We start from the raw sequence: 11,267 nt of genomic DNA on the forward strand, positions 1-11,267 counted from the left end.
TAATTATATTGTGACATTTTTTGAATTTCTTTTAATACAATTCGAGTTGAAAACATTTCGATCTTTCCTCTGAACTAGTATGGCAAAAGAAATGGCAATTCTTAGTACATACCATATAAGCAATATGATCGAATTTCACCGAAAAAATTAAAGAATGTCCTAATTACACATATTTTCATTGTTTGATGGTTCGGTTGCATATTTCTTTAAATTCAATGACTAATTGTACAAAAATAATGAGTTCAATGATTTATTTGACTTTTTTTTTTTTTCTGAGAGAAAATAATGCTATAAATTCATGAAAATTTATAGTTAAAATTCAATTTTGATCACTCAGATATTGTGGTTTTGTAAATGTTATCTTTGTCTTTTCTGTTTCTTTTTTTTTTTTTTTTTAATAATTTTAGATATAATCATTCCATTGTTAAAAAGTTGTGAATTTAGTCCTCAAGTGTCCCAACTCAGATTTAACTAAAAAAAATCCAAAAAAAAAAAAAAAAAAAAAAAAAAAAACTAAAGATTTAAAAGAAGCTCCGGCAAGACATTTTCCTAATCCTAACAATACTACGGTGTAACAGCTCGTTTGGTTCGCTGGAAAATATTTGAAGGGAAATGGAATTGAAATTTCATGGAAAATGAATTCCAAGAAAATTGATTCAATTGTTTGGTTGGTGGAAATGAAATTACTGGGAATATGAATTCCATTGTTTGGTTGGGTTTAGAAAGATAAGGAATAATGAATATAAAGACCAATATGCCTTTAAAAAGATGAATGAATAAATAGGTGTCTATGTAATTAAGAAATTTTTATAAGAGTAAAATGATCCACTCATGTTATTTTTCTTCCCAATCCTTGTGGAAAACAAAATCCCACCCCTTTACAAAGAATTCATTTTCCTCAACTTTGAGGAATCCATTTTCCAATGGAAAATATTTTCCATCCAACTAAAGAACATAAACCAACATTTTCTTTCACTTTAAAGAAAACATTTTCCATGGAAAATGTTTTCCATCCAACCAAACACCCCCTAATAGAAAGATGGACAAACGGAAACAGATGAGAGTATTATATAAAACTCCAAATCACAGTTCATTTCATTCAGGACACCATAGTACTATGCTAACTTGCTACTCTGTTTTCACCTTTTTAACTTTCCCGCCTCTCTCCGTGCCTGCAATTTCCTGATTCTTTCTTTTCTTTTTTCATCTTGCAAATTCATACGATGCCTGCAAATTTTCTTGGTTATTCATGTTCAGAATTTTAGATGATTTCTGGGCTTTTCCTTCTATGCGGATTCTGAAAATGTGTTGAAGGGAGTAAAAAAAAGAGATGAATTACAGAGGGAAGCGCACTTCGCTACCCAAGAAAGCATCTTTGCATCTTCAAAATGTGGGGTTTCCCTTTCTTCTTCTTCTTCTTGCCTTCAGTCTTTGCTTAATTGCTTGTATCAATAATTTTTACATTATTCTTGGGTTGCTTCAGATTTTTTTTTTTTTTCTTTTTTGGGTTCTTTTGCTTTTCGACTATCTTAAAGTGGTTGGGCTGAACAGTTGAACTGTCATAGTGTACTGAAAAGCTCAGCACTTTTTGATCTTAATGGGGGTTTGCTTTTTTCTCTTCCAAGAAATGAATAATATCTTCCATCCCCAATTACTTTATATTAACACTTACACTGTTTGTATAATTGTTGGACTGGAATCTTGACAGGTGAAGAAGATGGAAACTCAGAAGCCCAGGCTAAACCGGGGCCAATTAGCTAGAGAAAGAAAATTGGCTCTATTGCAAGATGTATGGATATGGTTCTTTGGGTACTTGTTCATTTCTGGTTTAATATTGAAATTTCTCTTTCTCCTTGTGTTTCAAAATTGTTGGTTGTGTTGAATTTGAAAGGTTGATAAGCTAAAGAAGAAGCTAAGGCATGAAGAGAATGTTCATAGAGCTTTGGAGAGGGCTTTGTGTAGACCCTTGGGGACCTTGCCTCGCCTTCCTCCTTATCTCCCTCAACCTGTAAGTGTTCTTCCTGCCTATGCATACATTCTTATTCATATTTTTATCGTTGTTGTTAGGATCAAGCGCTTACCATTACTGTCAAAAGCTACTGTGATCTATGCTCTGATACCACTTGTTAGCATTAAGCACTTACCAGTACGCCAAAAGCTATAGCTAGTAGAGAAGACGCAACCTTTATTTCCTTATACTGGTGTAGCAGTCAATGCCACATTTCAACAATCAGGTGTCGGAGTTGGCCCTTTAGGCCTCCGACCACCTGGGGCTGGACTTGACCCTTCAGGCCTCCGCCCAACAATTGTCTTATTGTAATCATAAGGGTTGTTTCCAATTGTCTTAAAATGTGTGAAATCTTGTTTAAATGTTAGCTGTTATGTATAGAGCCAAATTGTGGTATGGTGGTATTGCAGACACTAGAGCTTCTTGCTGAAGTAGCTGTTCTTGAAGAGGAGGTTGCTAGGCTAGAGGAACAGGTGGTGAATTGTAGACAAGGTCTCTATCAAGAGGCTATTTCCACATGCTCGACGAGGAATGTGAATCATTCCCCACCTTCCGGTGAACTGCCAATTAATTGTCCCAGAAAGAGGCACTCGAGATCGTTTTCTCAAAGTGAGGTCAATGAAGGAGTGTCTTCGGGTTTGCCCTCGCTGCCCAGGAGTGGTTCCACTAGAAGATCACTAGTCTTTGCAGATCCCGGTTTTGATGGCTTGAGGGACAGGCCAGCAAATGGAAATCAAGGTGTGGAGAAATCCAATGCCTTTCTGGAAGACGGGTTAGGAAAGGAGAATCATTCTTGTGCTAATTCTACCAAGCATAAACGATCCCCCGTGAAGAGAACTTCAGTGAGACCTAAATCATTATGCAAAGACACTGATCCTAGGAATTTGCAAGTATGTACTAGAATTGAGAGTATTCAAGGATCGAAGCGCTCTTCTTGTTCTTTAGGTGAGAAGGTATTGGAAGCTGAAAGCATAGCAAACAAAATCTCGGAAGACATAATAAAATGCTTGTCCACCATATTCTTGAGGTTAACCCGATTCAAGGGGAAGACAATGGACTCAGAATTCTTTTCGGGCAGTATGGAAACAGATTTCCGGGACCCCTATGGTATCTCTTCACAACATAGGAGGCAAGATATCGGTCCTTACAAGTATCTTTGTACAATTGAAGCTGCCTCAATGGATTTTAACCGCAAAGCCAATGCTTCGTTCTTGATTAATAGACTTAAGTAAGCTTTCTTCTTTGTTCTATTGGTTATCAATGTTAGCCTGTATTTTCACCAACTTCGTTTAATCGTAGGATCCTCTTTGGCAAGCTAGCCTCGGTGAAATTAGAGGGTCTGACTCATCAACAGAAACTCGCATTTTGGATAAACATATACAATTCCTGCATGATGAATGTAAGAACAAAAAAGAACTATCTATATTGAACCATTTTGTTTCTTGGGTTTTGAAATGACTGATTTGGCCAGTTTCTCAGGCAGTTTTAGAGCACGGGATTCCTGACAGTCCTGAAATGGTTGTCACGCTAATGCAGAAGGTAAGGTTCCTGCAAATTGCGATTGTTATTATGAGTTCATTACTGAAGTTATAATTTGATTGTTCCATTTAGACCTTTTATAAACCAGGTTGCTCCTCTCAAGCTTTATGCCTACTACTAAAATTTAGCTCGCTTTTAACATGAAAACATACCACATGGACAACATATTTTAGCTCGATTCTTGTGCTTTCATTTCACAGGCAATGGTAAATGTAGGGGGGCATTCGCTAAGTGCAATCATGATCGAGCATTTTATCTTGAGGCTACCATATCACTTAAACTACGTGAGTGCCTCTACAGATTGCAACCTTACCCAAATCATTGTTGGCTTATAAACTTTATTGTTTCTATGCAGACCTGCTCAAAGTCAGCGAAAAAGGAAGAGCTCAAGATTCGCAGTATTTTCGGTCTGGAGTGGTCTGAACCTTTGGTCACTTTCGCGCTCTCTTGTGGAAGTTGGTCTTCCCCCGCTGTAAGTCCCCTTCTTGAAACGTAGAGCCAACCATGGACTAACAATTGAAGCATGTGCTCCATCTGAACTAAAAGTCTAAGCTAATAGTTGGATTCGGGTGACCTTTGGTCTGGCTCTGGTACCAAATTGAAGCATGTGCTCCATCTCAACTAAAAGCCTAAGCTAATAGTTGGATTGCACTGCTCAACACTAACTACTAACTAACTGACTAGTTCCCTATGCGCTAGACTCGAATTTGTGGAAAGATTATCATGAAATAAAATTTTGTTGGCCTCGGGAGATAATGCAGGTAAAGGTGCAATCTTTTTGTTGAATGCAGGTAAGGGTGTTCACCGCGTGCCAAGTGGAGAGCGAGCTGGAAATGGCGAAGCGAGAGTATTTACAAGCGGCAGTTGGGATTACGAAATCGAGGAAACTGATAATCCCGAAGCTGTTGGATTGGTATGTGCTTGACTTTGCAAAGGACTTGGATGCATTGGTGGATTGGGTGTGCCTGCAGCTGCCAGATGAACTTAGGATTGAAACACTAAAGTGCATCCAGAGACAAGGGACAGAGCCTCTCTCACAACTGGTACAAGTAATGCCTTATGATTTCAGCTTCAGGTACCTCATTGGAAGATGAAAAATGAATCTTTTTTGTTTTTAATGTTTTCTTTTTCTTGTCTTTCTATACCTACACATAAGCAGAAAACAGGTAGATAAAAATAATCTTGATTTCTGTTATTTGTAATAGAAGAGTAGGGGAGTGGTGATTGGTCCATTTGATAGTTATAATAAATGCTAATCTAACTGAATTATTTCTGAATTAATAACCAAAATGACCCTTGACTATTGTCAGCTTATTCTCAATGAACTTGTGAAAATGATGGTTGTTTTTTACGGTTGTTTTGTGAATTTTCACGTCTTTTTAATTCGCTTATCTTAATCATTGTTCTCACAATTTTTTTAATGTAAATAATTCATTAGTTCAATTATGTCATTAATGGGTAGATAGACACTTAAATCTTAATCACACCAAAAGTGAAGAACAATATTTTTTGAAACCAGGCCAAGTGAAAAACAATATTAAAAGCAAACAATCATCAATCCTCTTGTCTCCACCCTCTTTACCTTCTCTCTTACAATATAAAATAATAATACGTTTGAAACAAAATATTAAGATTTGAGTAAACGTATGGTAAATATATGAAATAATAATAAAGGTAAATTTAATGTCAATATCAATCCAAAAGCATCTTGAAAACAAAAGGGAATCTAGGCTGAGTATCTCTACTAACATTGTAGAGTAGTATGACTAAGATTGTTGTAAATTTGACACTTCGGAACATAACCCCAGTCGAGTCCACAACCTCGGCGTCCTATTGCCACGTCCATGGCCATGATGCTGAGTAAAATTCTACTGTTGCGGAGAGGTAGTGGTTGGTCTTTAGCTTGTTGTGCAACAAGTACTGACGACTGAGTTGGAGGAACAACTAATTAAAGAGACATCTTCAGCATAGATAAATTGATGTGCATTGAGTTGATCAATGGTGACAAGTTCCTTGGTAGTCAACGATGAAATCATCGCGCGATACTCAGGTAAGAGACCCTTGAATAGCTAGAGATTTTGTTCATTTAATCCAATTGGTCGGCCAGCTGCGCTTCAACAAGTAGTCCAATTAAAACCTTGGCTTTGCCAAGATACTCACTCATTGTGAAGTCTCCCTGGCTCAAAGATTGCACCTGACTAAGGAGACTCAAAGAACGTGCCCAAGAGGAGGACCCAAATGCAGCTTCAATAGCTAACTGCAGGGCCCGGGACGTGGTATGACCCACATCAACTTACATAACCTCATCGGATAGAGATGAGATGAGCATGGACCGTTGTCCACACAGACATCGTGAATTTTGTGAATTAGAATAATGTACTTTATGTGTTAGAATAATGTACATTATGTGTTGGAATAACGAAACTTCTGGGGGTAAGAGAATGTATTTTATGAGTTTAAATAATGTACATTATAAGTTATAAAAATGTATGTTGCAACAGGTTGCGGGGAAAAATAAAATTTGCATCAAACGACGTCGTTTTTGGACCGTGATCTACACAACAGTAGATCGTAATAACAGTCATAGTCAGACAAGGAATAATACAATAAATATATTTATATTAAAAAAAAAAAAAAAAAAAAAAACGAATTCTAGTGTGACTAAGAGAGTCCTAATATTTCCAACAAGGCCACCTTTTGCTGCAAACGAAACTAAATTACTAATTTCTTTGAATTAATCAATTAATTAACTAAAAATTGAGTTTAAAAAATTATTCGATATATTATGCCCACTATTTTAAAATTTTCTCCACATTGTTTGTTGTGCTACCAATCTACCATCCTCCAGTCCACGCCGACAAGTACACCGAAGCAAAGAACACATTGGCCCAATGGCCAGGTTAGCTGCTGGCCTGCCCCTTAGCTTGCCTCCACTCTTTTTTGACTCCTATCCATCCATTGAAGGCCACAAAATCTACAAAATTTATTTATTGCTGAATAATTGGAGATAAACACCCAAAAAAAAATAAAAAATAAAAAAATCAACGCTTTAATTTGGACCAAAGAGGAAGAAAAAAGAGTGATATTACATATATATATATTTTTCTCAATTAGGATTGAGTCGAAACAAAAATTTTAAAAAAGCACAGTGTTTATAAACAAGTTTAAAATAACTTTGAGATAACCCCAATTAAGTTAGTCGGGCAGTTGCTGAAAACATAATGGTGATCTTTGGTGACAATATATACGTGCTTTCTTGTATCTTATATGCACTGTACTCCTCTCTCTGATCTCCACAACATGTTAGGTCAAATCTATTATTGATAATCCAATAAGAATCATTGGCTTCTTTAAATTGTGCCAGGTCACTAAAAAGCATGCCAACTTGTAATGCATATATTTTGGTCCAACGTATTCCATTCATCCTACTTGTAACCATACAACCAACTAACCTACTTTCCTGAAATGGGATACAGGAAAACAAAACAAAAAAAAAAAAAAAAAAAAAAAAAAAAAAAAAAAAACCTTAAAGCTAGCTAGGCCTGTGTTTCAAAGGTTTGGTCTCATTTCATTTTACAGCCTCACACATATTTTTTGTGATGGATGTTGAAGAATCTGACAGCACAAAGGATACGTTGAAAGCGATGGTATTCACATCACATCCATCTCCACTTGCACTAATAATACATTCATCCCTATCCATAGTGTATTCCATATATAGTTTCCATTTTATACGAGATATATTTCGAGTATACTTTAAAAGAAATGACGGTGTTCAAATCAAGAACATCTATAAAGAAGCTAATGGTAGCGAATTGAATGGTCAAAATGTTGGTGATTTAGGCTATTACTTTCACTGGTTTGATAATTGTTCAAAAGGCATTTAACATCTTTTCATAATTAGTAAATATTTAGTCTAGTTGTAAACTATGGAGTATGTACTTATTTAAAGTGATATATATACTCAAATTTAATTAAGGGCATTGGATGAATTATTATCGTTCCAATGATTGAAATTCTATAATGAGAAAAGGAATTAATTTGTAAGTGTTGAAGTTAAGGAAATCAATTACATTGTTAAAAAAAATGGTATAATATAATTAAGGAAAACATGCATGTTAATTTGTTGATGTGGCATTCACATCATTATTGTCATGTTAGCATAATATAATATGATGTGTCATGCTAACTCAAAGTTATTTTGTTTATATTATACTTTAAAACAGTATATTATAGTTAAAGACAATCATTGACACTATTAAAATTGATTGTTAATTTACTAAAGTGGCATTGGCGTTTTTATTGTCTTGCCAATATAACATCATGTATCATGTCAACTCATATTTTATTGTATTAATATTAATAAAAACAAATTAATTTAATCCAACAATTTAGATAATTAGTAAGTGAATTGCTATATAGCAATTATTATAAGGTTAGAAGTTCAATTATTGTATACATGCGCCATATTAAAAAGCTACATTTTAAAATAAAGATTAACTAATACCTCTAACAAATTTTGATCCCTTACTAAGTGATGATGATTTGCTATCATTATGCAAAATTTACTTTGAAGACATCCAAGGATGAGAGTTATATATAATTTTACCTATTCTTTAAAATAAAAAAAAAGTTTCATACAAATTTGAATAAACTTAAATTATATATATATATATATATATATATATATATATATATATATATATATATATATATATATATATATATATATATATATATATATATATATATAGAGAGAGAGAGAGAGAGAGTGCTGGATTTACACTTCGTAAAGAACCATCCATAACACGAAGCCTCCTGACTGAGTTTTTTAGCACAGAACGGAGTGAAACAAGATGAAGATTTGACACAAATCATATCACTTTGCCTCAAAATAATCACTTTACATGCCAATTTTAACTGATTTTTTAACAACATTTAGTTTAGTGTTCATCAGTCCATAATGCATAAAATTTACATATTTGGAAATTATATTAAAATATTATTAAATCTAAAATTATACTCTGTAATAGAATGTTTTAAAAGTTTTTTTTTTTTTTTTTTTTAAAGATTGATTCGATTAGTGTACAGTAAACATGATATAAGTGGAGTATTTAATACGGATAGGTAGGCTATATATACACCACACAATCCATGGGAGAAGTCACTGTCGACGTCCAAATACACAGAGATTCAGAATCCAACAAGATAAGATTAACACACCATAAAATCAACCTACGTAGGCCCTACATACACTTCTACAAATTTAACTCCAATCCTCACTATTATTTACGGAGTAAAAAAAAAAAAAATAATGTTTCTTATAATTCTGATTTTGGTTTGTTAGTGGATGATGTAAATGAGATTGTATCTCAGATACAAAATGTACAATTTTGTTTTATTAGGCGGTCTGCGAACCGTGCTGCCCATGCCCTTGTACGAGAAGCGGGTTCTATGTCAGGTTGCGGGGAGTGGTATCACTCACCTCCACACTTTCTTGTGAACGTTCTTATTTCAGATTTAATGCAGTAAGGTTTTTGCTTAAAAAAAAAAAGTAATGCTAATAATAATTAATAAATAAAATAATAAAGAAACCTACTAAATTATTTCCATATATACCAAAATAGAAAGCTGTTATCAATCATCCGTGCGTCCAGATTCAGAAAGCAAAATCTTCCTTTATTATTAGGAATTCCATTCGTTAAAGGGGTGGTTGCCTGGTTGGTATTGGAATTTGGACACCCGTCCCATCTCTTACTATTAATAGAAAGTAAGGTTATTCTGCCCACACCGGCTTAGCTTGCTGGTTCGGTAGGCAATATTTAAGAGAAAAGATCAATGTTCAAACATCGACAGCGACAATGTATAAATTATGTTTAAAATGGATAGATCTCTTGTGCGCACCGATATATTTGACCGCTGTCTGTTGAGCACTTGAGCTATTGAGTCATTCAGGTTGGGGATTTAGGGAGAAGAAAGTAAAGTTATTCTTTGCTTTTTGAACAAAAAATCAACTCAGGACATTTTTTCTTTTAAAAAAGGAATCAAACTTTCATATTGTCAAATGTCAACACTCTAAAAACGAGTTTTAAATACAATTTATCAATTATCAATTATAAAATCAGTACTCTCTCTGTATATATATAGGTTGGGTATTTATGAAATATTAGATATTACTTAGTAGATCTTGTTTGACAAATTCCCTTAAAATTTAATATTTTATTTATATAAATTGAAATTTAATATCTTAGCGAAAAACAAATTCTTTCCATTTAAATGACAAATCATTCTTAAAGAATATATGTACACATGAGAGTATGAGTGTTTGATCAAATACCTTAAACTTCATCAATGTAACTCATCTAAAAAATGAGTTTAGTAAGGGAGCGTTTAGTTTGCTAGATAATTTTTTTTTTCAAACAACTGAAAATTTAAATTATATACTGTTTGATTCATAACAAATATTTTATAATAGAATTTGAATTCTGCAAATATGAGAAAAAAGTTTCTTAATTTATCTTTGGTATCTTCTTTTTCACAACCAAAATTTATGTTACCCTCATGATTTTTTTTTTTTTTTTAAAGCCAACCAAACGCACTCGCACTATTAAAGAGACCTCCCAATACACAGGACAAGAACAAAAGTCGGCCACCTTTGCAAGTCCTCATATATATGACTTTGTTAGTTACACAATTATAAATAACAAAATAATAAAATCAAAATAATATGAACCATTTATATCAACAAACAATTGAACCAACATATTTTAATTTCCAATATAGATCTAACTTTATTAATTCTTATTCTTATTAGATTAGTACATGTTTATTATATTATTATAATAAAATATGTACTTATAATATTTAAATTTAATAATATTTTAAACTATGAATTTTTTTTAAACATTATTATTGTCCAAAGACATGTTATGTTAATCTTTATACAAATTATTATTTACAATTTCAAACACAACCAAACAATAAATTCGATATTTGAAATAATTTTTTTTTTCAATCAATCAAATAATAGAATTAGTCTTTATAAAAACTTGTGTTTTTCAAGAAGTTTAAATTGCATTAATCGTTGTTAATTATTTTTGGAAAAATGTAAACATGGTGCAGTGGAAAGAAAGCGTCAAGTCACATCTAAGGTGGAGTGGTAAAGTAAAGAGAAGGTTGAGAGTTGAGAGTCAAAGGGAAGGGGCAATGAGGGAATATGATGATGCGTATCACATCACATCACTACGTCTTTCATCCTCAGGCGAGGAGGCAGCGCACATGATGCTGCCGGTCCCTCCAACTTTTTGCTTTCCCAGCTGTTAAAACAACTTAACATATATATATATATATTGTGCCAAAAATCATAACTACAAATTAATGCTAATGGGATATGATGTTTGATATACTCTAATTACAATTCTTTTACGATACTCATATTTGGTAACATAGTTAGTTTACTTGTCAATTTTAACTTGTTTAACTATAATTAACTGTTTAAATATGAGTGTTTGGTTAATAAGCTTTTTATAACAACTTATTGCTCTAAAACATTAAAATTCAAAAAATTGTTCGATTAGTTTTTTTAGAAAATAAATTATACCCTTAAATGACATTTTACATGTAATCAGCTATAAGCTAACAACTAATTTACCAAACATCTTTCTACAATCGGATAATGCTATCAGCTAGTCAAGCCCGCTAACTGAATCCGCTAACAGCT

At 33.3% G+C, this 11,267-nt stretch overlaps 1 protein-coding gene across 1 annotated transcript; it reads left to right on the top strand.

Annotated features, from left to right (window-relative positions):
* Positions 1-1,040: 1,040 nt before the first annotated feature.
* On the top strand, positions 1,041-4,828 carry LOC109177874. Its single transcript, XM_019327350.1, has 9 exons — positions 1,041-1,390; positions 1,709-1,789; positions 1,892-2,008; positions 2,419-3,236; positions 3,308-3,407; positions 3,488-3,547; positions 3,748-3,831; positions 3,903-4,019; positions 4,339-4,828. Exons 1-9 carry the CDS (start codon positions 1,331-1,333, stop codon positions 4,639-4,641), a joined length of 1,740 nt encoding a protein of 579 aa, XP_019182895.1. The 5' UTR covers positions 1,041-1,330; the 3' UTR covers positions 4,642-4,828.
* Positions 4,829-11,267: the final 6,439 nt, after the last annotated feature.

Source organism: Ipomoea nil, unplaced genomic scaffold, assembly GCF_001879475.1.
Source record: "Ipomoea nil cultivar Tokyo-kokei standard unplaced genomic scaffold, Asagao_1.1 scaffold0805, whole genome shotgun sequence".
NCBI classification, from domain to species: Eukaryota; Viridiplantae; Streptophyta; class Magnoliopsida; order Solanales; family Convolvulaceae; genus Ipomoea; species Ipomoea nil.

What these genes read in the sequence shown, in the direction of transcription:
- LOC109177874 (XM_019327350.1), top strand. Translation starts at nt 1,331, where the DNA reads ATGAATTACAGAGGGAAGCGCACTTCGCTACCCAAGAAAGCATCTTTG. An exon ending in CATCTTTGCATCTTCAAAAT is followed by an intron (nt 1,391 to 1,708) that starts GTGGGGTTTCCC and finishes GAATCTTGACAG; the next exon opens with GTGAAGAAGATGGAAACTCA. An exon ending in CTCCTTATCTCCCTCAACCT is followed by an intron (nt 2,009 to 2,418) that starts GTAAGTGTTCTT and finishes GTGGTATTGCAG; the next exon opens with ACACTAGAGCTTCTTGCTGA.